This window comes from Siniperca chuatsi, linkage group LG12, assembly GCF_020085105.1.
Source record: "Siniperca chuatsi isolate FFG_IHB_CAS linkage group LG12, ASM2008510v1, whole genome shotgun sequence".
Classification (NCBI taxonomy): Eukaryota; Metazoa; Chordata; class Actinopteri; order Centrarchiformes; family Sinipercidae; genus Siniperca; species Siniperca chuatsi.
Window position 1 is genome coordinate 14,737,037 of NC_058053.1, and position 26,579 is coordinate 14,763,615.

At 40.6% G+C, this 26,579-nt stretch overlaps 2 protein-coding genes across 5 annotated transcripts in view; one reads left to right on the forward strand and one right to left on the reverse strand.

Annotated features, from left to right (window-relative positions):
• dync1i2a (dynein, cytoplasmic 1, intermediate chain 2a) overlaps positions 1-6,634 on the forward strand; it is a 19,135-nt gene extending 12,501 nt beyond the window's left edge. For all 3 annotated transcript variants that reach the window (XM_044216733.1, XM_044216734.1, XM_044216735.1), the window contains 7 exons: positions 1,574-1,720; positions 1,801-1,914; positions 2,458-2,591; positions 3,633-3,777; positions 4,933-5,073; positions 5,317-5,442; positions 5,661-6,634. In XM_044216733.1, the coding sequence (XP_044072668.1) occupies positions 1,574-1,720; positions 1,801-1,914; positions 2,458-2,591; positions 3,633-3,777; positions 4,933-5,073; positions 5,317-5,442; positions 5,661-5,774 (921 nt within the window). In that variant the 3' untranslated portion in view covers positions 5,775-6,634. The remainder of the gene's footprint in view (positions 1-1,573; positions 1,721-1,800; positions 1,915-2,457; positions 2,592-3,632; positions 3,778-4,932; positions 5,074-5,316; positions 5,443-5,660) is intronic.
• The window catches only part of LOC122885520 (calcium-binding mitochondrial carrier protein Aralar1-like), a 21,618-nt gene continuing 1,622 nt past the window's right edge, over positions 6,584-26,579 (reverse strand). For both annotated transcript variants that reach the window (XM_044216731.1, XM_044216732.1), the window contains exons 3-18: positions 24,905-25,047; positions 23,075-23,190; positions 22,251-22,390; positions 19,553-19,699; positions 18,357-18,495; positions 17,360-17,453; positions 16,125-16,209; positions 14,825-14,906; positions 13,326-13,484; positions 12,300-12,352; positions 12,002-12,082; positions 9,654-9,794; positions 7,971-8,109; positions 7,519-7,677; positions 7,274-7,364; positions 6,584-7,191 (exon numbers count right to left, since the gene is read on the reverse strand). In XM_044216731.1, the coding sequence (XP_044072666.1) occupies positions 6,984-7,191; positions 7,274-7,364; positions 7,519-7,677; positions 7,971-8,109; positions 9,654-9,794; positions 12,002-12,082; positions 12,300-12,352; positions 13,326-13,484; positions 14,825-14,906; positions 16,125-16,209; positions 17,360-17,453; positions 18,357-18,495; positions 19,553-19,699; positions 22,251-22,390; positions 23,075-23,190; positions 24,905-25,047 (1,977 nt within the window). In that variant the 3' untranslated portion in view covers positions 6,584-6,983. The remainder of the gene's footprint in view (positions 7,192-7,273; positions 7,365-7,518; positions 7,678-7,970; positions 8,110-9,653; positions 9,795-12,001; positions 12,083-12,299; positions 12,353-13,325; positions 13,485-14,824; positions 14,907-16,124; positions 16,210-17,359; positions 17,454-18,356; positions 18,496-19,552; positions 19,700-22,250; positions 22,391-23,074; positions 23,191-24,904; positions 25,048-26,579) is intronic.

Here is a 26,579-nt window from a genome sequence, read left to right on the forward strand (position 1 = left end):
GTGCGCCACAATTTTTGTCAAGAAAAGTCCCTTAAGTAAAAATATTGAGGTGCGATTGTGATAGGTGAAGCGATGATTGCATGTAGGCCACCTAAAAACCAAACTCAAGTCATTAAAATTCATGAATCAAGTCATAATCCAAAAATAAATAAAAATCCAGTTGACCTGCCTTGAGGTTTGTTTTGTTAGCACAGTAAGAACTGAGGCATGAGTGACGAAAGATGTGTTTGGTTGTGTTTTGGGAAAGAGGGAACATTCAGTTCTATAACTTTAAGATGAAGCAGGAAAACAACAGGTTGAAGTTGATGTTTTCCATGTTCTGATTATTGGCAACTTTGAATGTGTCAAGTGTTGCTGATATAAAACTTAGCAGTATTTTGCAGCGATCTAGCCAGAATCTGATTTGATACAGTTTTGCCTTGTGGTCAGTTACCTCAGTGGAAAATGTAAGTTATTTTGACTCTAGATTTGTGTTTCTATTCATTTTCATCCAAAAATTATGTAAAATGCTTATATTGTTCAGGGTTTGTACTGGTCTGTGTAAGTGAATGCAGTTCTTATTGTTCTGAATGGAAAAGCCATTTCAGAGAAGATACATGCACTCAGTTTATTAGGTACATGTAGCTAAAACTAATGCAGTCTAATACAACAGTCCTGCAGTAAATTATACCTTCATGAGGGTTATAATGTTCAGTTTCAGTTTTAGAGAGGTGTTGATTCAACTTTGCGGTCATTTTGGAGGCTGCAGTTTGTGGTGCTGTTTAATTGTATTGTGTTATACTGACAGGTGTTTCTATTATTTTGTCCACCCCATTTACAGTATATCAATGTGGGTAGGCTAAGTAACAGAAACACCTCTCTGTATAGTGCCATACAGTTCAGCAGCACCACAAACTACTTTAAAAACTAAACATTATAACCTTCATGACGGATTTATTACAGGACTGTTGTATTAGACTGCATTAGTTTTAGCTGGATGTACCTAATAAACTGGCAACTGAGTGAAAATGTATGATATTTTAAGGGATTTGTAATACAGACAGCATTGAGGTATGTATGCCTCAATTAAGATTGAGGGATTGGGATTAAGTAATGGGCAAATTAATGGATTGCAATATATTAAGGTATTGTTATTAGTATTTTAAATGGATAAACCATGCAATGGATATATGCATGGTTTAAGGGGTTTTTAAGGGGTAAAACACCCATAGAATGTACAACAAAACATTACATATAGCCCTTTATTTGTACCTTTTTAAAGGATACATGGGGATAATTAATGTGTAAATTAATAGATTGTAATATATTAAGATATTTTAATGGAATATATGCACATTTTAAGTGGTATCATGATGTTACTTGAAAATATTAATCCATACTGACCAGCCCTACATCACAGATTTTGCTGGACGTGGGCCTGGATGCATTCTTGCTCCTTTGATTGGATGTGGCATGTTGGTACATTTCTAGAGACCTGTCACCGGGCTGTCTCACTATAAACATACTACTTTTTCATCACTGGAGAAGCTAAACATTGCCTGTCCCTTTCTCTATTTTCCCCTCTTTCTGACAGTCTGCTGTTATGTCGGCTGCGTTTGCCAAGTTCCACCCTAATGTTGTGGTGGGGGGCACATACTCAGGGCAGATTGTACTGTGGGACAACAGGAGCAACAAGAGGACCCCAGTGCAGAGGACTCCCCTGTCAGCAGCAGCACATACGGTATACTAAATAACTGACACAGTGGGCTCATACTTTATTTTAATACAGCAGAAGAGTAAACTTTCTCATTCTCTTTACAGCACCCAGTATACTGTGTGAATGTGGTTGGCACCCAGAATGCCAACAACCTGATCAGCATCTCCACTGATGGCAAGATGTGCTCCTGGAGTCTGGACATGCTCTCTCAGCCACAGGTAACGTGTGTATGTGTGTACGTGTGTACGTGTGTGTGTATGGGTTTTTTTCTCCTGTGGGTGGTCAGAGGAATTAGGATTAAAGATTGAACCTTTAAAATTTTATTGCTATGTTAATAATACATCACATTTTCAAGAGTTGAGCTTAGTTTTTACATTTTGTGTACTTTCTGTCTCTTCAGTTTCACATTCCACACACTTCCTATCCCACCCATTCATGCTAAATGTCAAGCATTTTGGCCAGACTCCTTCGTTTTAGCATTCCAGTTCGGTATTTCCCCCGGCTTCACCCTTATTTTTTCTTCAACTCATTTTTCACTTTCAGGGAAATTAACTTTGCTAGCTGTGTCATTTCATCTGCGCTGCCAAGACCTCGATGTCAAACTTCTATTTTTTTTATAAAGTGCTAGTTGAATTTAGATTAAACATTAATAAACTGTCAAGTGATTTTTATAGGTTGTGCTTGGCAGAATGTGTGTTAATATAAAGCCTGAGCAGGGAGCTTGTTAAGGATGTTGTTCCATGCTGCCTTCCCCTCCACAGGACAGCATGGAGCTGGTGTTCAAGCAGTCCAAAGCTGTGGCTGTCACCTCCATGTCTTTCCCTCTCGGAGATGTCAACAATTTCGTGGTGGGCAGCGAGGACGGCTCTGTCTACATGTCATGTCGTCATGGAAGGTGCGTTCATAAGCAACCGCGGTCCCCGGCGTCCCTCCCAAACACCGCTAGGAAACTGAGGCGGCTTGTTAGGCCCACCTAGGACAGAGTGTCAAATAAATATAGCCCACTCACTTCCCAGTGCAACACAAATCCAACACTTGATCTCCTGCTGTTTGAGGTTTCACTCCTGCCCAGCCATCCTGTTTTTCTTTTCCGCTTGTCAGTTGTGTTTGTAAAGGTCGTTCAACATAAACAGGGCACACATGCAGGGGAAACAAATCATTTTTTCCCTGTACTTTTTTTTCTTTCTCTCTTCTCAGTATGTTTCTCTGGGTGAGAGAGTTTGTTTACAGTCGGTCGTCCCGGGGAGAATTAAAACTGCAGTTCTTCCCACAATGTTCTCATTTAAGAGACCAGGGGCTTCTCTCACAGTGTATGGTCCTCTGGTAAAGAAGCAAAGAAATGTGGCTTAAATCAGAGCTGCCATTGAGTAGCGTGTTAGCCCCAAGCTAAATGTCCTGCAGTATGCCCAGAGACCGCAGAGAGGGGATAGCTGCTAGATTTTGCGCAGCAGAATCACCTCCGTAATTGGGGGAATAATTTTCCACCTCATTTACAATGGTATGATACTCTCATCGCAGTTAATAATGCATAAGCATCACTCATGCTGAGTATTTACCTCTCTATGTTAATTATCAGAGCCTCAGTTGGGTAACAGCTCTGCAACATGTGGTTGAGGGGTTGCAGGCACTTTTGCCACCCTGCTGGTAATCACATGATATAAGTAAATGATTAAGGTGAATACATCCAGCAGAGTTCCATCTGTGCCTGTTGCTTTCTTTCATGCTTAATGTAATGCCCAAATCATTTAAAAACAGGAGTGCTAACTGTTAACCCTTTTTCATTGTTTGTTCCCTTCATGCAATGTACAGAAATGTATATTATCACAACTGAAGTTCATAACTCAACACCTGCTGCTTTTGGAGATTAAATTTGTCACGCTAGATTTAATCTGTCAGTACGTTTGCACTTACTCCCCCGCTTCTGTGTGCTCCACAGCAAAGCGGGCATCAGTGAGATGTTTGAGGGCCACCATGGGCCCATCACAGGGATCGACTGCCACACAGCTCCAGGGCCCCTGGACTTCTCCCACCTGTTTGTTACCTCCTCTTTTGACTGGACTGTCAAGCTGTGGAGCACCAAGGTATGAGCGAAATCTAGGATGCATTTGAAAGTTCCAAGAAAACCTCAGAATTGTTTTGTTTGGTTGAAAAGACTCATCTGTGTGTAGGAAAAAGTTTTCTCTGTGTGTTTAGTGTCCATATAATCCAGCTTTTGTTCATTTTCAACTGCACTAGTTTCTTTTTATGTTGATTTTCAAGTCACATAATTCTGTTTAAAGGGCGTTGATTGAAGTTGAAGTCCTGACAACCAAAACAGTCGCAATACTAGACCCTGTTTAGCCAAAATAAATAATATATTACTTCTAATTTAACAAGCACAAGAGTCCACAGCCACTACCAGCTCTGAGGCTGTAATGTTCACTTTTTTTTTTTAAAGTTAGCATTGGCAGTGGTAAATGCGCACCCTCATTGTTTGAACAGTACATCACACTATCTAACAGATTAAAGAGCAGTAACAGCTGATCCATCTCTTCTGTGCACCTTAAATTAGAGGGAGAGAAGTAAGAGAGAAATGAGGAGGCAATTAGGTGAAGTCCCATTTATGGGAACGGTCAGCCAATGAACAGATTAAACACACAAGAATTATTACCACAGTTTGATTCATAGTACCTGCTGCTGTTTGATTATCAGCAGTCATACCTACTGCCTGCACTGCATTTAAGCAGTTTCGCGTGCCCTTACTGATATGGAGCACAGCTAATACTAACATGCTAATGTTTAGCAGATGATCTTTACTGTGTTTACCATCTTGGTTTAGCATTTCAAATTAGCACTCAACACAAACCACAGCTGATAAGAATGTCATTAGTTGTACAGGTTTTTGATAATAAAGCAGAAATATTTGAAAATTTTGACCTGATAGTGGCACAAGAGGAAAAGTTTATGATTCATCCAGTGTTGAACATGATACTTTGTACCAATCCAGCCAATATTTGTCAAGATACTTTGACTCTGGAATAAAGAGGTGGAGCTATCCCTAGACCCCTGCTTCTAGTGTGGCTAAAAACTTAGTTAAGAAAATTTGAACTGAATTAAAAATGTTATCACATGGTGATATCTTTGCATACATAGATACATACTAGATAGCATAACATACTATGTAGCAAAAAATTTAACTCTATAAATTAAGTGATTTATATAATGCTTTTTTTGATATGTATGTAATATGTCTGCAGAACAACAAGCCGCTCTATTCATTTGAAGATAACTCGGATTACGTGTATGATGTCATGTGGTCGCCGACTCACCCTGCTCTGTTTGCTTGTGTGGACGGAGTGGGCCATCTCGACCTGTGGAACCTCAACAATGACACCGAGGTATTACATTCCCACTAACAGCATACACATACACATCTATTTTCACTGTTTTGCTTTACATCCTAAGAGGAGAAAAAAGTTTTTTGTTGGAGAGTCACACTCAAATCTCAATTAGACGTTTGTGTACCATTTTTTTAAATTTTTTTTTATTACTAAATAAAGTTACATGAGTGGAAGCAGCATAGAGTTTGCGGAGCGTGTTTACACTCTTCTAATTGGTGTTTTATGGTGTTATTATTTTAGGTTCCTACCGCCAGCGTCACAGTAGAGGGTAACCCAGCCCTCAACAGGGTCAGATGGGCTCATACTGGCAGAGAAATTGCTGTGGGAGACTCTGATGGACGAGTTCTTGTATATGATGTTGGGGAGGTGAGCAGGCATGACTCTGCTTTTTACCATTACATTTCTCTTGACTGTTCTCTATTTTTTTTAATCATAATCACTTGGGCATTTTGTTTCAGACACGATTCAGCCTCTTGCTACTGCTATATTTGTACTGTAGTGATTCATTGCACAACATAACTGGGCAGTTCACCGTAAGCTTGTGGTTGAAATTTAAGTCATCCCTCTGTTGTGCCCCCCCCCAGCAAATTGCGGTTCCACGGAACGACGAGTGGACCCGTTTTGTTCGCACGCTGGCAGAGATCAACGAGAACAGAGATGATGCAGAGGAGCTGGCAGCTCAGCGCCTGGCTGCCTGATCTACTCGCCATGGACGAGATGTTTAAGGGACCAGCCCTGTTTTGATGGGAGGAAAAGATTCTATGACAACATGACTGGAGAGAAAACATCAAATTTTGATCATAAAGAAGTATGGACATATTTTGATTTCTTACACCTTCTTATTTGGACAACTCTACCTTCTCAGTTAGCTGGACCGTCACCAGTCTTCCTTGGAATAACACAAACGACTGGGCTATCAACCTCAGACACTAACATGAAGCTATAGCACAAACCAGTCGTCGCTTCTTCAACCAGATGCCTTAAACTTTGATTTTTATCTTGATTGTAAAATCCTGTCTTCATTTAGAGCATGTTAACATGAGCCTTAATTTTGAGTTCAGTTTTTCAACCTAAATAATTCCCACTCCACATATTCATGAAAAACTCTCATAGCTGAGCTCCATTTCCACCAAAATTGTAGTAAAGCAATCGCATCTTTAAACACCCAGGAATGTAAACTTCTTATAGCTGTAGCCCATGTTGTCATCTCTGTTCCTTTAAATATTCACTTGTTTGTAAAATACTGAAATGTCCAAAATCCAAATGTCTTTCTACTTTCTATATTGTTCTATACTGCCCTGGTTTTCACTTAATCAGTGCAGCTGGTTAGACTTGAGATAGTTGGAATATCCTCAATGCCTAAGAAGACCATGTATGCTGTAACTTCTCAGTGATTTTCAGATCTGTAATGAATGTTGACAGGATCTGAACAGAGATCTTTTGTTTCCTGAAGAATCGCAAAGCTTGGTGTCAAAACTGAGAATGTACTTTTCACACAGTAGAAACAAACAGTTTGAATGATTTATTTCAATAAAATACAATAAATACATTTAAATTATTTCCCAAGTCCCTGGTCATGATTTCAAAACTAACACTTTCGAAAACATCTGTACATCCTTGTGTCTGAAATATAACTGACACATGCACACCAAAGCTATTGCACATCAGAAAACGCAGTTACAATCTTCCGTAATGCCATAATGTCCCTCCTGTAGAGAAGTACAATATGTACAATAAAGTTGTGCAAGCTATGCAAAGAAACTGCAATAAAGCCATACTCATGCAGCATTCAAAGTAAGACAACCGCTCAAATGCATTTGATTGAAAAGTGGTTCAATAAAACCAATTTTGAGGAAACATAATGACTGGAGGAGCATGCAGCCCTCACAGTCACGATGAGTGAAGGTTTATGAAGCCTGCGGCTCTGTTTTGGACTCCCCTGGTTTGATTGTCACCTCGCCAGAAGGCTTGAACTTGGGTAGGTGCAGACCAAACTTCCTCTCCACGCCAGCAAAGGTTGCAGCAGCCAGGTGGTATCCGCCTACATGGTCTGCAGTCACAGAAGGAAGGTCTTGGATCGTGGGTTTGGGGGTGGGCACAGAGCCAGTAGGACGACTGAGGAGAGAGTCAGATTAACACTCACTTCTTGACATTGATGAGAGGTGCATACTTGTGCAAACTGGGTTAAAGTACTTACTGTCCTCCAAAGTCAACATATAACCATCTCTGCAACAGTTCGTAGGTCACCAGGGTTACACCAAACTGAGGTGAAGATCTGAAGACGCGAGCTAATGAAAGAGTTTGAAAATTACAATGTGGGATTTAATATTCCTGTGGTGCGTTCTAGACAATTACAGCCACCACAGCGAGCCTCATTTCCCAGTCATGAAACCACTTATAGGACTGTTGAGTGTGTGTACACGTATGTATGTGCGCATTTACCTCCTGTGCCCTTCCAAAATGCCCTGAAACCTTCCTCCTTGAGGATCTTCCTGAAGCAGTCGATGACTCCGCTGTATGTCGTCTGGCCTGCTCTAGCCGCCACCTGGAGCCTGGTCTTGATGACATCAGCAGGGGTCACCAGCGAAGCCGCAGGTACACCTTAGGAGACGTTTGACAACAGATGTAATGAAGCGCTTTCACTATGCACAGATGGTGTCACATTCGGACATCCCTGCTGCAGCATCATGTAGGGCTTGAAATGGGTATAGCTGTATAGTGTGGTATGACAAAAGCAATGTATATACAGTCGGGGTATTGTGAGATTCAATTCAAACGGGTAGGAAACCCAAATGCATTTCTTAGAGCAGAAAATGTGACACATCCCTCAATTAAAACATAACATGTTGCTGTTTGGATGTCCGCATACCCTAAGCTTTCCAGATGTTTGTTACCTGCAATAGCTCCAGCAGTGAGCAGCTGCAGTGCCCCCAGCCTTCCGTCCTCATCTGCCATTTTCTCCTTGGTGTGGGCATAAACAGGGAAGTAGATGGCGGAGAAGGGGATGTCACGCAGGAAGCAAGCTTTGGCTCCCTAACAGAAAAAAAACACAAAGAGATCAATTTAAATATAAATACATCTTGACCACAGTCAGTCATAAGCAGAGGCAGTGGGTGAGGAGGTTTGTCTTGGGCATTAAGTGGCCTGGGAGCTGTCAACCTACAGGGGGCTTTAGTGTTGACGATGGAGCCAAAGAGCCCCAGGCAGAGTTGCAGCACTGGGCCTCCAGAGAGAAATCCATCACTCACAGTCATGCACGCGCACACACACACACACGCGCACTCACTCACTCACTCACACACACACACACACACACACACCAGTGTACTGGCTTCTTCTGCCAAGAGGAAGTCAGCTTATTTTTATTTTTTTTTACAAGCCACACACTGTCTGCTACTGATTAAAATATGGAGTATGAACACATGACTGGAGCTGTAAGTAAACCCACAAGGTTCTGGAAAGCAGCGGTAGCAAAGCATAATTCTTAACTAATTTGCTGTTGGTCGTTGGCCACAGCTCCTTTCGCATGTTTAACGCTATTTTAGAAAATTGCAAACAGTCAGCATAAGGACTGTTTGATCTTCACATTTCTGATCCTGATCTCCATTATGTCTATGTACACATACAAATGTTTGTTCAAATTCAGTAGTATTTCATCTGTGCATCATTACAGTAGTGGAAAGTAAAGTACATTTACTCAAGTACTGTATTTCCTTTTATGTTACTTTTATTTCACCACATTTAAGAGCGAAATATTGTACTTTTTACTCCACTATATTTACGCTGACAGCTAAAGCCATTTGTTATTTTGCAGATTCTGATATTGCACACAAAAAATATGATGCATTGTTATCGATTAAACTATAACTAAAAGTAACTCCACCATAACCTACTACCACATTAAAAAGCTTTTTAAAAGATAATGCACCATTAACTATAATCCAATAAAATCATTTCTAATAATATAACACTCTGAAAGGAGCCACTCTGCCAAATGAGTACTTTTACTTTTGATACTAATGCTCATAATACTTCTGTTTTGTTTAAGGTATTATTTTGCATTGAGGACCTTTACTTGTAACTAAGTGCTAATTTACATTGTGGTATTGCAACTGTTCCTAAGTAGAACTGAAATGTTCAGTTGATTAATCACTTAGTCGAACGACAGATACTTAATCTGCAACTATTTTAACAAATTATTGATTAAGTAATTTTTCAAACAAAAAACAAAATTCCTGAGTTCTACCTTTAATTGTGAGGATTTTCAGGTGTTCTTTGTCTTATGTGAAAGTAAATCTCTTTGGGTTTTAGACTGTCGATCGGACAAAACAAAACATCTGAAGACATCACATTGGGCTTTATGGAAATTGTGTGTTCTGACATTTTATAGACCAAATCATTAATCGAGATAATTATTGCTAGATTAACCGATAATGAAAAAAGTTCTTCCACCACACTTTTTCCATTGTTACTATATATACACAATGAAGTGAACAATACAGAAACACCTTTCACTGCCCTTGTATGACAGAGGTTGATGCTGCAGACGTCATGGTGCTACAGAGGTGCTGACCTACCTTGTAGAGGCCAAAGAAGCCCAGGTCTCTCACAACATTCAGGGCACTGACCCTGGGGCCCGTAGTGATCTCTCCAGCCACCTGCAGACGGATTTTAACGATCTCCAGAGGATTGGTAAAAATCACCTGGGAAGCTCCAGCCTGCAGGATGTAACAGGGAAAAGATACTGCTGTGGTCTATATGTACAGATGTAGGTTTCAAAGATTGAGTGGGGTTACACATCAGAGGGGTGAACTTTGGGTGAAGATGTAATGATGTGTAAGCATTTCTCCCTAGTAGTAGAGTTTTCAAATTATCTCAGTAAACTTCAGCACAAAAGGTACTTTTTCCCCTGATCTGATTTCATATAGTCAGAGAATGGCCTTGACAGGAGGAGGAAAAAGCAGGCATTGATAGTAGAACAACTGGGGTCAGAATAGAGCAGGCGTAGGGTGAGTAGAAGCCCCGACTCATGGTTGAGAGGCTCTGACCCTGGCACCGGCCCTCTGCCCCCTCGCCTCCCCTGAGGCACCTCCTGTGGCAGGGTGAGCAGCCCAGCCTGGCCTCGCCCCGCACACTTCCCCAATTCACCCCCATTCCCAGGGGAGAGGGCTGAATCACCCGGATGACTCTGGGTCCAGGCAAGCAATGCCCTAAAGGCACAGCACCCTCTGACTCAGGCACATTTATCACCCTCCCCAAATCTAATCAGGCCCCAGGATGGCTGCTGGTGACATTCAGGGCAGGGGTTTTATCTGTAAACATCCGAGCAAAGGTCTAAAAAAAGCTCTGGCACATTTAGTCATTTTCAAAGCGGAGGGGGAATATCCGCTGCTCTGAAGATTGATGCATTCGTCCCCTCTTTTATCTTCTTCAGCTCTCTCTCTCATGGGAGCGATAATTTAACAAGCCGTCAGATTAACCAGACTTTTAACTTTCATAAAATAACAGGAGGATATCGTCCAGTTCATATAAATGAATATAAATCTCATGGGCCTAGATGGGATGTATCCTTAGCAGTTAATATTGTGTATTGGAAACATCCTCGCTGTCCTGTGTGGGGACCTGCACTGTGACCACGCCTCGGGTATATACCGCGTTGTCAAACTCAATCACACTGAGCTAGACCCTGCTTCATCCAGGACCCTCCAGGGCCTCTTCCTACAATTACACCCTGACAGGGGTCACGACCCCGCAGACCCCGCTCCTCTGTGAGCAGTGTGCAGGCTCTGCTGCGTGGCCTGCCTGTTTCACTTCACCACAGCCAGTGGAGAGGCAGAGGGAAGGAATTACATCTTTAATCTGGTGTTGCACTCAAACGATGTTATAATATTGCAACTTGGCCCGGGATTAAAAAAAAGGTCCATTTTAGAGGATTTAGGGCTGAAAGTTAACTGTAGTATTCAGGGAACCCATATAGGATATCAGAAGAGTAGCTGACATGAGAAGCTTAATAATTATAATCCCTCACACAAACTAAATAAATTAGTTGTTACTGATGGGATTTTTTAAATGAGAAGCAAATGCTGATTGATTGAGTCACAGCAAATAAACAAAAAAGAAACAAACATTTTCAATAAACTACCACAATTAATCAGAATTCCCCATAATTAACAATTCACGAAGCTTAAAATGCTGGTAAAATGTATCTTTGGCTAAAACGCAAAAAATAAATTAGTTCAGTTCACCCGCAAATCTGGCTGGTATGATTCTAGATGAAAACCTTTTGAAGGTCCATCCATCATCAACATACATACAAAACTTTCATGTCTTTTGCGTATATAGTCAGTGGTGGAATGTAACTCTGTACATCTACTCAAGTACTCTACTTAAGTACAAATATGAGGTACTTGAGCTCCAGTGCTACTCCACTACAATGCAGAAGGAAACATTGTACTTTTTAGTGAAATAGCGAAAACCTCGACCAACTACGACAGTAAAATGCTTCTTACACATTAATGCATCAATAATAATAATCTTATATATTCAAAATACTTTTGAACTTTAAGAATTTTGATACTTTAAGTACATTTTGCTAATAATACTTAAGTAAATAAAAGATCTGAATACTTCATCCACCACTGTATATAGTCGTTAGATTTTGCCTGTTAACAAATAGCTAACTAGCCCTGCAGGTACTTAAACATTTATATTATAATATTAAACATCCAAACAGCAGTGTGAGTTGGTGTGTGTTTTAGTAAACCATCATAAACCAAACAGTAAAAGACAGAAAATAATTAACAATATTTACCCACATTAATGACTTGAAATCATGTATATTTTGCATATCTTTTAGGTGTTCCTTTACTTGGTTTTGAGTTCATCTACAGACTGACTTTCTAAAGATCTCTAAAGTATTGCTTACACATCCACCAGCGAGAATCTCCGCAGGCAGAGGGATGGTATCATCTTGTGTGGTGAACTTGTCTCTGACAAAATCATTCACCTGAAAAAAAAAAGGGAAGAAGACATAAGAAGAAAAAAGTCAGATGAGACACAATCCCAATCTTGATAGCAGGGCATTAATGTTAACTTGTGGTTGCAGTCGCATCTTGATTGCAAAGAGTGCGTTTCTTCTTCGCTCTATGCATGTTTTTCATTCACAGTGAATCATTCAGAGCAACTTTTTTGAACACTCTGAGCTACACAGTGGAATGACTTGCCGTGAGTTTGATAGCTTTCTCCGGGGCAACGCCAATGAGCTGCGGGAGGAGACCTGCAAAATATTATTCATGGATACCATTAGAATACCTGACAGAGAGAGAAAGAGAGAGACAAAGTCTGGCTTAAAATGAATGCACATTTTTTTTATCGAATTTGAATGAATACATCCACTGACAGCTAGAACAATGTAAGCTGCAGGGTTCTTGTGTGTGTAAAACAAACCCATAAATATTTACAGATGTGGCTGATACATCTGATGCACCAAAACACAAAGGTCCCATTGAAATTGAACAAAAGTCCAAAAATATGACACTGCTGGTGCGTATGGGATCAGCATTGTTGAGGCCTGATCCCAGCGTTGGTGGGGAACAGAGAGAGCTGTGTGGTCACGGACAAGATCGGGGGGGTGGGGGTGCTACGGTGGCGATAACCGCCATACTGTTTCACCGTCTGTCCTTCATCAAGCCAGATAAACTTCTGAAGGAGCTGCTGAGTGACTGCTGCTGGTATGCAGCCAGAAAACAGCCGAGCGTGTCTGTCTCTGAGTCAATCACCCTCTTATCATGTGCAAGAGGGGAGGAAGAAAAGCAGAGGGAGGCAGATCGGAGCAACAAAGAGCTGCAGTGGTGGAGGTAGCAGTAGATGGCAGTCTTGACTTCCTTCATATGAAAAGCCCGAGGGGAGAAGTGTTGTATATCACAAGCCTTCAGCACCATTATCACCACCCGGGCAGAGGCAGATCAGACACTGCTACTACATGAATTCTGCTGGTCATTTTCCTCAGGGAAGCTCTCCCAGGTACTGAGATAATGAAAACGCGACCCCTGGGTGTTGCTTTATTCACTGCTGAACAGGGAGGGCAAAGGTTTCTGGTATCAATTAGCAAACCATGCTGCTGATATTAGCACACTGACAAATCCCAATGCTTTCCCTTCAGACGGTTCGTTTTGCACGAGACACACAGGTTGGCCTGCACACAGATTTCAGGTGCTTTTTATGTACTATAAAATCTGTAAAGGATTTACCTCTGTAGAATCCGAAGAAGCCCTCATAACGGAGGACTTTCTTCGCGCAGTCGAAGCTGTTCTTGTACATCAGCTCCCCTACAAAGGAGCCTGTGGAGCGCTGGTTCTGCATGCGCGTCTTCACCAGGTCGATGGGGTACACAGCCGTGGCACCAGTGGCTACAAAACACACACATTTGTCACTAGTTGAAATCTTTGCTCTGTTTTTCTAGAAGCATTGTTTTGCCAGCATATTTGAGCATCTGAACAACATGTTACAAATTTATTAGCTTTATTGTATTATATGGTTTTCTTAGACACAAACTGTGAGGATTAGGGCTGCATTGACAATTCTTTTCATTGTCGATTGTTTTGTCTATAAAATAGAAAGAAAACAGTACAAATGGCCATCATAATTTCACAGAGCCCAAGGTGACATCTTCAAATTCCTTGTTTTGTCCGACCAACAGTCCAAAACCTAAAGATAATCAAATATATGACAAAGAGAAGCAGCAAATCTTCACATTTCAGAAGCTGAAACTAGTGAATGTTTGGCCTTTTTGCTTGAAAAATGACTGGAACGATCAATCGATTGTCTATTGTCTACTATCGAAATGTTCATTTTTGAATTTGATCGACTAACCAACAGGTCGCTTATCTATTAACTAATCATTCCAGCTCTAAAACTGAATTTTCGAGCTCTAGGACAGTCCTCTTGTTGTGTATAAGACACCTTGTCACCCTAATTCATTTGTTAGTGTCTTACACAATTTGTACAATAATAATTCTGCAGATATGTTTGGGGGGGAGGGTTGTTTAATGATCACTGAGGAATAAATAGAGCTTTGTTTGTGTATAAACTATTAATAAAACGTTATTAAGCTCAGAGTAGGAAGTCTGGTAACTGTTGGAAACTGTTGCGTGTTTGGGGAGGCAACGCTGCAGCAAGTTGCACTAAACTCCCGCTCTCAGCTTTACTTGCCACGTCTTGTCTGACATTAAAGGCTGCTGTAATGACTCTTCTCTCAAACGTACAAACAGCATGGTCAGCACAGAGGCCGGGTGAGAAACTGCTCATTATCGCCACAAAGACATGGCGGTTTCACCATAAGCATCGTGATATACATCTCTTTTCCCTGCCTGAATTGGCCACTCGTAAGTGAGGATTGTGGGGAGAGCATGCGCACACACACACACACACACACACACACAGTGTCAGTGTGTTGCTATCGGAGGGGCAGTTATGTCAGTTAGGTTCCTTGTATCAGTTCCTTCCAGTGTAATTAGACAGAGATTCCAGAGAGTGCGGTTCCGGAAGATTTGTGTCATTCCAAAGCTCCGACTCCAACGACAGCCTGGAGCCACCGGTGGCACGGCAGCACAATGCCGGAGCCTCACATCACAACCCCTCTCTCCCTGCATGCACAATAGCCGGCCCTGGGGCCTCTGCACGCCAGTCTGGCCCGGCTAAGGTTACCCCTCGGGCGGGCTGGGGGCTCTGCTGCAGACATGTCACTCACCTCCAGCGATTGAGCCCAGAGCAAACCTGTAGGCAGACTCTGCGGCCTGGAGCCAGACGGGCCGAGACGTTTCGTGAGCTTGCTGTGTAGGAGAAAAAGACACCAGTGGTCAAATGAATCTGGAGAAAGACGGGGGGGGGGTCAGACCACTAACCATGAATCGGCTGGGTATTAAAATATAGCGAACCAGATACATTGTGGAAAGAAAAATGCTATAGAGTATTCAACGACGGAGGAAGGCGATGGAATGTGGACATGTCACATAACGTCTGATTCATCGTCAGCCAGTATTAAATGTCACAGACAAACCAGCTCTGGATACAGTAAATGACTGTGTGAACCTGTAGTTTTCCACACATGCTAGATGTGGGAGACTACAAGCTAAAGGTCGTCTTTTATTTTTACAACGAAGTATAATTTCTCTCTTATCTCCTTGATCTCTGGATTGATGTTTGATGTTGAAAGCGGAGCCCCTTTGTTTTCACTGTGGTGCAGGGGAACAGATTAGCCCCACAAGCCTTTTCCGTGTAAAGATAAGTATCTACATCAATATTACACAGTCCGAGTGAGACTCTGTTCAAGTATGGCGGTGAGTAACTTCTCCCAGACCAGATGAAGAGGGAGTAGAGCAGATCAGACTTTTCCTCTTCCCAGATGCTTCCACCGAGGGTTGCATGCTAACAAGATCGAGGTCTTGATCAAAGGGCTTAAACAATTAGCCTACTTCCACTAAAGGGCAGGCCTGAGAATTGAAGCATCCCCCCCAAAGGAATCAAATTCCAGACCTCTGAGCATGAGTCCCAGGAGCATGAGTGGCCTGAAAGCTCTGACCACAGCCTGATATAGAGCCGTGTTATCCGGTGGAGGCAGGAACTATTTTGTTCTCCCACATCCACCTTGACTCCCACTCCCCTCTTGCCATTAGCAGACTTTGCTAAAGGTTCCCTAAAACTCCTCAAGCCCCACACTGATAAAAGCCTCTTATTAGCTTCTCAGATGTGTGATTGCAGTTGATGTGTATGTGCAGCTATACTGAATAAAATGGGGAGAGCCTTTCATGGAGAGGTGCAACGCAACAATCCATCCCTCTTCTATAACTATAATTGGTGTACTTTTATCTGGGAGTTTAAGTAATGCACTTCACAAGGGAAGAAAAACATGGGCACTCTGCTAATTCAGTGACTGAACATCTTCCCTTTTTTGCTCCGTTTTGAGAAGGAAGCAGAAAAGGGAGAAGAGGAAAAGGCTTTGATAAAAGGCAGGAGGATGTGAGGTGTATTAGAGGAGGCAATCAGGCTACCTGTCTCTGGGCCTCTGCTTGGTGGTATGGCATGGCTCCCTCCTCCAATGGGGCTATCCTCTCGATGTCTGCATGGTTCAGCCGCCTTAACGCACAACAGCAGGGGAGGGAGGGAGTTAGGCCAGGAAAAAGCAGAGAGCCCTGCATCTCCTGCGAGCAGCAACCAGTGACGTAAGATTTTCCACAGACCTTTTACTGGCATATAACTTGAAGTTACTGCAACTTTAATTTAAGCTTATATAAACAACAGACAAACAAAGCTGGATGAGTGCCCGTGACCCAACAAGTAAAGTGTTGTGTTACTAAATGTTTGAGACACAAATATTCCCCACTGGCCTGACGCATCATAAAGTCTGTATCCATGTTTTATGTTTGTCTTGTAAATCAGCCAGTAGAGCCACTGTTGTTAAACAGAATGAGCAATAACTTTATCTTTATAGCCAATAAACAGACCTGTAACATATATATTTATTCCATTCATGGTGGAATAAAAAAATAACACAGTTTTGTATAAATGTTTTGAATACACTTGAGGAACAGCAGCAGAACATAACTGGGTGATCGCATGGACAAAAGAGGAAAAGTTAAGTAAAGTTTAATTTCTAGAGTCTAGGTAGATTTTGGTTCATTTTTTATGCATTCGTTTTTGTCTTTTGTCATTTTAACCTGTCCTTACACCACATGCATGGTTTTTCATCACAAACTCAGCTATAAGTCGGAATTCTCATTTTGTCAATTTAACAAAGTATTAAGCTGCCAGGAACCCAAAATACATGAAAAATGGCACATGCCTATAAAAAATGTAAGAATCCTTAGTCATAATCACTCAAAATATTATTATAGAACAGTTCTAGGTTGTAAAACATATTGTTTCACTACGTATACACACAAATACAGCAGAGAAATGTAAGAAATAAAACTATAATACAGTCTATTTACATGTAAAGTTATTTTATTCTACCTCGCTTTTGTGTCTTTCGCATTGAAAGTCTATGTATGCCTGTAAATCAATGAAAATATTAATAATTCACAGTTTTAAAAATTCCTTTTATGATCTACAGACGTACATAAGATACTGTGTGAAAGCCCCACATCAGCACTTTCAACTGGTTTTCTCAGCGGTGCTTTACATGATCATGAAAAAAGTTATTTTACTGTAAATAAAACATGTTTGTGTATTCACTGACGAATAGACGGACTCCATATGGTTAAAACAGAGTAATTCAGAATCTTACCCAGAGTGAGAGTGGAGACCAACGAGCTGGTACAGGATGTCAATCTCCATTGGAGTGATTTGACCAAACTTATTTGCAGCATGAACAAACTCCTCTACAATGCAATGAAGAGAAGAGGAAATGAAACAATGCAAACAGGACTTCAGTCAATGGAAGCCTCAATACATTAAAGTCAAACAGGAAGCCGAGGGGTTAGCCACGTCTGGTATATTCTACAGCAGGCTAGTATTAAATAGTATTTGCAAATACTGCTCCTTGTTTGTTTTGGTGTGTTGTAGTGATGCTTGCTGCTAAACAGGATATTTAAGGAGATTCCAGAAAGATATTTAAAACCATTAAATCAATTCTGTATGTGCTTTACCTCCTTAGCCTGGAGTACACTAACTGAGCATGCATTCTCCCAGCAACACCCTGCATCGCTCTTTTATATGTGCTTTATATTCAGTTCTTTAAAAGAGTTTGTTATTCACTTCCCCCACAAAGACCTTCCTGTCAGGTCCAAGAATTACAACTTTCCGTTACAAGCCTGCTTCTCTGATCTCAAGTACTGCAATGATATACTTTTCTGAGACTGACAGCTGACATGTGGTTGTTTGCTTTACACTTACCCACCTATCTGATATGTTTTGTAATACAAATAACAAGCATTGTTTGCAAATACAATTTGCCAAAAAGTCTTTTCTAGAAGGAGGAAAACGATGGAGAGAAAGTAGAGGAACAGTCTACAGTTTGCATCTCAATGGGAAACACAATTAGGAGCAGATGTGACTGACAACATGACTATCAGTTACACAGGTCTACATGTAGGAGGTGATCTCATTACCAGGTAAAAAAAATGTTCATTTACCTTTGTAATTTAGTGCTACAGTAAATGTTCCCTGTGTGTTCACTCACACCACTCTGTCAAGAAAGTTAAAACATGATCGCACAGCAACATGTCACATATGAAACGCACACACAACTAATTTCAATGGTGTCAGGAGCGTCTCAGGTGTACCTTTGGTAACAAGTGTGTCTTTGTGAGTGCCGGCAAGGGTGCTGTAAATCTTGCGGATCAGCTCCATGTTGTTGAGGAGAGCGTTGAAGGCATTGAAGTAGGAGAAGCTCACCATGTGGGAGGTGCTGCCTCCTGCAGCCTAGAGAAAGATCCAAAAGTCTGTCATTGCTTCTGTATAGGAAGACTTCGTCTGGATCTTATTATATTCTCTTAAATCCCCCTTGTTCTGCTAAATGACTGCAGTACTTGAAAATATAAATGACTAACATGGATGTCCAAGCTAACTCACTGGATCCTGACCTTTTATGAACACAACATTGACATATATATATATATATATATATATATATATATATATATATATATATATAACTTGTTAGCCAACAGTTGCTTATTTATACATCCAGCAGTTACAGAGCGATATTATAATTCATTTGGAGTTGTGTTTCTGATCACATGATGAGCGGAAGTCCAATATTCACTCTCTTTTAGCTCTGTTTTTGGTCTCTACCATAGACTGTATATAAAGATGGAAGACATGACAGCTTCCCAAAAGTGAAACCAAAACACCTTGATCGCCCCCTGGTGGCTGGCCGCAGTATAGGCCATAAACCCCGCCACCTCCATGTTAGCGGATCGGACATGAGCCAAACTAAAAATTTAAAGTACACGTCAAATACATTTTTCAAAAGGTTGTTTCTGTCATTATAGGTAGTTCTTATCACACTGATGTGTGTTCAATTGTTCGTTTTTCTTATAAGTTTGGGATCCGGGATATTTTGGCTTCATTTTTGTACAGTAGGAGAAAGTGGAGACGCGTCGTCCATTTTTATATACAATCTATGGTCTCTACCAAATCCTGAGGTAAATATCTGTCTCTTTAGCTGCTAAATGCTACACTAAGTTTATCAGCTAATCGCTAACTGTGTTTGTCTGCCGTTTGCTGCTGGGTTTTTAGAGCTTTTTCACTGAAAACAGCTGCCTACTTCGGCCGAAAACTACGCTATGAGAGCAGTGAGAGTGAACCAAAACAGAGAGCCAAAGAGAGCAGCAGATTCAGGTGATAATTCTCTGTAGGTACATCACTATAAGCAACTCCTTTCACATTATCATTTGATACATTTCCATTATAAAAATATCCATTATAGCCGCTTTAAATGTTTAACAACTGGTGTAAAACTTTTTCTTAAACGCACTGAAACCAGGTTCTCCTCTACAAATGGAGTCAGCATGTGGTGTCTGATGGTGGCCATGATGTCGCTGAAGTCCAAGGCAGTGATGGTGCCACTTTTGTTCTTGTCTTTTTGTGCAAACGCCTGGCGGGCATGCTCCAACTGCAGCTCCTGCAGCAACACACACAGAGAGAGGACGTCAAGCTGTTAGCTGACAAAAGAAGCAAAGAATGTGCTCCTGTGATGAGGAGCATTACAAGGGAACAGAGAAATACAACTTTTGAGGATGAAAGTATAATAATATCAGCGTTGGACAGATGTGAAAGTCATCAGATGTGTCAAACACTGGCTTTTGTAATCATCACTGTCTCTCTGGAGACTAATGGAAACCATGTCCGAGAAGTCTGATCCCAGAGCGGAGCTGAGCAGTTGGTGAGACGGCCGGCAGGTGTGTCCACAGGAAGATGATTCAATATGACAACCATGCAATCAGATGGGGATTGAGGGGGAGGCTGTCCCAGGGTCAAAGTCTGCTGTCAAAGCTCATCGTATATAACCAGAGGATCACAGAACAACGTCACTGCAATATTCAGCTGTTACTTCATCTACACACTCTGCTTCTGATAACCTAATCAGTGGATTGTTGCTGAAGATTGATTCTCACAATGTTTGCTGATTATATTGTTGAAAACTCACGATAATACTTTGGCGCCTCTCAAACATTATACTTTTCAAGCCAACAAATACTCTACCTTGTCTGCACTCACTGAAGTTTCAAGTCCAGCCAAATACTGCAACAACCACAAGGTGGCAGAGCCAAGACTGTTTGAAAAACAAACAATCAAATATACACATAAATCTGTACTTTCATACTAGTAATACTCCGTTAAAAGAAATGAAACGTGCTTGGACATGACAGACAAAAAATAATAATAGATGTAAATGAAATCCTGCACACACAATCTTTGGTGTAGCGGTGGGAAGCCCTAGTCTAGTATGATAAACCACAAAGTGCTCTGAGGGATCCCACACTGCAGCGCAGCCTGTCTAACTCTCGGACCACCCAGAATCTGCCTAAGACCACAGCCCTCCACTCCAAACCAGGTCCCTCCCAGACTGTACTGCTGCAGCTGATTTAACAGCAAAGAGGTCTCAGTGAGATACAGGCAACGACCAATAAAGCAAAACAACAACGTTAAGTGTCTTAATGGCACACTGGGCTACCGCAAACCACTAGAACAGCTAAAGAGATGAAACACTAAAGATGCAACTCCGCACCACAACTCCATTATCTTAAGAGATCATATATTGCATGTAGTTCACGTTACGTCATTTCCATTTGTCACCTCAGCAGGCTGAAAATGCCTCACCGCGGGATGAAGGTGATCATTATGAAATGATTTCACATTTACTGATGCTTACTTTCTCAGATGTTGAAGAAGAAAATGAAAAATACATTCTGTGTGCTGTCAATATGTTTTGTAGCATATCATGTTGCATTTACATACAAAACTGTTTATCTGTAGTTCTTCTCATGAGCTGCTGAGGTCAATAAATTCACACTGTACCATGCTATCATAAAAACCGAAAAAAAAAAAAAAAGGCACCCATCCTCACCTTCATTCAGTAAGTGGTTTAGCCACTATGGTCTGCTTTATCTCACTTAGTCAGGTGTGACCAGTGGTGGGAAATTCAGGTTGAAACCAAGCAACACGTTGATGTAAATGAACGTTCCTACGGAAAGGGGAAGAAACACTCGATACCATTGGGTGGCAGTAACACGCCACTTTGTTGTTTGCCAAACGCCATAAAACAGTTGTTTCAGTTTCAGGTTTGTTTCCAATGGTGTTGTACAGCGCAGCATTAAAGCAGTAGTCCAGCATTTTGGTAAATACACTTTTTCGCTTTCATGCCAAGAGTTAGATGAGAAGATCGATACCACTCTTATATCTAATCATTATGTGAATATGATAATAATTATGAAGCTAGAGCCAGCAGCCAGTTAGCTTAGCATAACATTAAGACTTTTACAGGGGGTTATGTGTAGGACTATTTTTCGAGCAGTGACTTTCTGGAGGGTCTCAGGCAACCAGCGTAGACTCCTAGAAGTCACTAGTAGTCCGTCATATAAACCCCCGTAAAATCACAAATTTCTGTTTTTACACTTTAATATCAGATCGGTCTATTTAATATCAGAAAATATGCCAGTCACTATTAACTATAGCCCAAATGTCCGACATTCCAAAATAGCCAAAAATAATCAAGTCACTCTAAAGTTAAGATGAGGAAAAGCAGCACATTTTCCCACTTAAGAAGCTTGAGAATATTTGGATTTTTTACTTAAAAAATTACTGAAACGATTAAATGATGATCATTTTCTGTCAATCAACTAATCGATTAATCTACTAGTTAAATAGTGACCTTTAAAGGCTCTGACTGCCAGATTTTCTTTTACCTTCGACAGAGCCCCGTTTCCAGTCTTTATGCTAAGTTTAGCTAACCGGCTGCTGGTGGTAGCTTCATATTTAGGGTACATGAGAGGGGTATCAATCTTGTCATCTAACTCTCGGCAAGAAAGCGAATGAACTTATTTATCAAAATGAAAAACTATTCCTTTTTACTGTAAATATTAGACTGCTTGTCTGTGACATATAACGTAAATTTATCGTGTAGCTCATCGGTTCTAAAATAAAACCGATGAAGGTATAGATAAAATATATACCTGCAAAAACTGTGTGAACTCTGTGTAGCTGAGGTTCTTGTTTCTTTCATGGCCGAAGTGTAGCCTGATGAACTCACAGTCCCAGTTGAAGGGAATGTGGTGATGAACTGTGGTCTGGCTGAAGATGTCACGTACATTCTCTGGAAGAGTGAGACATGAGTGAGCAATAACAAGAGACAGAGGGAGAAACATGCAAGATGCAATTGCAATGTCCATCTCATGTCCTCATGCCATTTGTAGAGAACCTCGTTAAAGTAGAGGAAATAGTCAATTTGGACTGCAAAGCTGAATAGGCTGTTTGACAGTCCCACTCCTTTTACATTTTGATGGGACTCCATCCAGGAAATTTTCTGTATAAGCACTGCTCTCAATTTCAGTCCGCTTTATGGAGGAAGACTCTGCATCTCTTGGTTTATGACATGCTGGATTCATTTCTCTTCTTGTCAGATGGAGCTGGTTATAATGTGATGTTCCACACAGCTTGCTTGCTGTCCTGCCCTGAGATGAGACTTTAAGAATACAAGCTGCTAGCATATGTAATACATAAAGAAGACATGGCTACTGCTACATTTATTGACTACACATGCTTTTAGTAAGAATAGCACTTGCGATCCACAAACGTTACACTCAAATGCACCTTTTGCAGTAGTTTTTGGCACTTTCCATCATCATTGTTTTCTACTACTTATCCATTAAAACTACAACAAAAAAGCTCCCTAAATACCTTTAATTACCTGCATGAAGTCAACATCTTTAGTCAGAGTTATTCTAACATGAAGAACACCCCCACACCATCGTGCTGACATTAACCACCATGTACATACCAAATGAGATGTTCCCTGTGCCAGTCTTGTCAAACAACTGAAAGGCAACTATGAACAGGGCATCCGGGGCACATAGAACTGATTCAAAGGCCAGAAACTCCTGGAAAGAGATCAGTCTGTTTGGACAAGAAAGAAAGAGTGCTATCTGAACAAAGGACATATGTATAGTTGACGAAATTATAAAAACTACAACTACAATGAAAATATATCATGAAATAAAACCCATTAAACACAGATAAGAATACTGACAGCAAATGCAGTAATGTGATACTAAACCTATTTTTCCAGATCATCTTCATTCAAGTTCATTCTTGACCTTGGAAACAGCATTTGAAAAAACAATTTCACCAACAAGGTCACCATTTAGTTGCTGTTCTGGACCTTTCAATCATATTACATGATCTTCATCAGCAAATGGAGTTTGCACAGAAATTGTAGAAGTTCAAATTTCCATTTTTTTCTGAGCACTTTAAGGACTTCTCGACCATGTTTTCTAAAAAGTTGAGCTTCAAAGTACTTTCTATTATATTCTATTATTTATTTTAGAAACTATATACCAGTACATGTATTATTATTATTAATGGTAAATTAGAATGAACTTCAACTGAAGGTCAACTTTTAAGCCAACATGGACGAGAAGTCCCTAATATATTTTCTTTCCCCATTCTTCAGCTGTTCATGAGACATAGTGGAAGTCTAACTGTGGTTCTACACTCTAATTAATGTATATACATGCAGCTCAAATCAGGTACTTCAAATATATTTTGGCTTATTTTATCACTGGATTTTAAATCGATCTGCTGTGGGTGTAAAATTGACTGATAAAGACACCTTTTGACTCTGCAAACATCATTGAGATAAATCATTAACAGTCTCTTTGGCAGTTACTACACATGTTGGTGGCATACTGTTTCAGTGAATCTGAAGAATATTTAATCAACAGAGTGCAACAGGTGAAGCTCTGGAAATAAAAAATATTATACACAGATTATGAGAATTGGGTGTCAAAGTGGCTTTAAAGGTTAATTGCTGCTTGATCATGTGATATCCAGATGGTTTGGTGACTTGAAAGTACCTTAAGAACAAGGTGAAACAGGAATGCATGGTTTGTTTTGTCACAAATACCCATAAAAGCTCGAATTATCTGGTTCTAAATGGATGGAAGTCAAGGGGGCCAAATGAGATTTTACATTTTGGTCAAGACAGGAGTTTATTGATGCCAAAAATGTACAGAAATTAGTGACACAAGTTCAGGAACATATCAACAGAACTTGTAATGACATAATGTAAATACGTTTAACATGTAATGTAAATCCTCATAACAGCTAACAAGGCCTTGTTGTGCACTTCTGTCAGTTAAGAGTGACACGCTTGTTGTCTTGTGTAATAATGCCCATTCATGTAGTGTAGTATTGTGCTGACAGCATGTAATCTGCAAAATCCAGTTTGACTTGGTTCTTACATACAACAAAACTATGACAGGCAATATATACTTTTATACACTATACACATTTAAATAGCAGCAGCTGCTTCCAACTACAAAACTGTTGCCACTGCTGAAGAAGTGTCAAGACAAACGGAAAATTCATGTTGTTTATCGAAAGGAGATGTAATGCACAAAGAAATACCAAGACGCTATTTCAGACCAAAAACATGTATTAGAGCTGACACTAGGAGTTTCAGTGTGAGGAAGAAAAACGGGGTGTACAAAACATTTGTTGAGGAAATACAGACATAAACAGGAATAACTGTGTCTACATGTATTAACATATTTCTACATCAACAGAGGACTTCCAAAGCAACTTTGCTTACATCACTGTAGGCACTCACCCATCTTTAGTAGTGTCAGCCACTCCAGCTATCAGCTCCACAGTTTTGGGATTATACTGAGGCTGTGCATGCAGACCCAGGTAACTCTGCACAAAGTCCCTGGGGGTCATGTAACGCTCTCCATCCTCCACCGCACTGGCATACTGCAAAGTAGACACAGACAGAGCTGTAAACAACAAGGATATTAAATGTCTCATAACATATGTGGATTTAGATTATTAATTGATAAGGTAGAATTTCCATTCTGTGGCTAGAAAGAAAATGATGTGAGGTACTGTATGCGATCAGAGAAAAAAAAAACAGGCAATAGCTGATAAATCAACAAGTCTCGATTGGTATCTTGTTTTTTGTGACAATAAGGTGATTGTGTACAGTTTTCTATACCAGCACATGTGGTTCTCAGTTTACTGGCCCTACACAGTTAAAGCATTTTACATCTATACAATGCTTTGCTGCATCCCGTCATGACAAAATGTATTGAAAAGCATCAGTCTCTTTGTAATCATTTTCATCCTTTGACTTCATGTAGAGCAGAGATACATGTCTCCTTCCACTAGATACAAACATATCGATCTCATCAACAGACGAAGGAGACACACAGTTACATTTCAAAAAGAAAAATATCAGATACACAACATCACATACAATATAGATGGTGCATGCTGTGTGCCGTACACTTTAATGTCCTGCGATGTATTACATGTAATAACTATGTTCATGATTAGTGTTTTGTTGGTAGGGGAACAGGGTATAACTTGTAATGATCTTCATGTATTATGGGAGGCACTGCTCAGAGCCCAGTCACACACATTCACTCCTGGAAGCTGTCCAGTACAATCTGCTGGCCACTGAGCGGCTCCAACTGGAGCCTTTTGGGGTTCAGGGCCTTGCTGGAGGACATCTCTGGGATGAGCAAGTGTTGCTCTTTCACTTTCTCCACTCAAATGTATTCTGTCGGTCCGGTGGTTGAACCTTGACTTTTCCGATCACAAACCCACTTCTCTAACCTTTATGCCACCACTACCAAAAATCGGGGTGAGCGATATGGATCAAATCTACTTTCGTGCCATATATAATTTTATATTGTGATATTGATATATACTGTGATATTCTACATTTTCTGGAGATCCAACTGAGTAACCATTTATGGATAGAGTAAGCATGTGAGAATGTTTATTTTTGGCTAATCTAGTGTTTTAAATACCTGAAAAATCAAGGTACTTACAATAATGCAAAAATCCTGTAAATCTAATTTTACCATAAATCAGTCCTGCTCATTGATTTGCAATGGCCTGAAACAGAGACTGCAGCTCCCGTCTTAAAGGTACCTTGGTATAAACAGTACAGAAAGTTATAAAGTAGAGTAATAGAGTTAATAAATTTCACTCGTCTCACTGTATATTATATCATAACCCCCAAACCTAATTTAAAATGATAAAACGCAGAGCAGACAGTATCAATAACCTTGTGAGCTTTGTGTTGCGACTGTGTTTCACTTGACTGAAGCCAAACATGCACAGCCGATGCAGCACTGTGCCTAAACCTGAGATCTCAGTCAGGCTTGAAGACATAAGGTCATTTTTAGAGCCTAGGTTGGGTTTCAGAGCTGGAGCAGAGATAGCTCAGGAAACACAAGCGCCACATGAACTGGCAACAGAAAGGCCACGCTCATGAG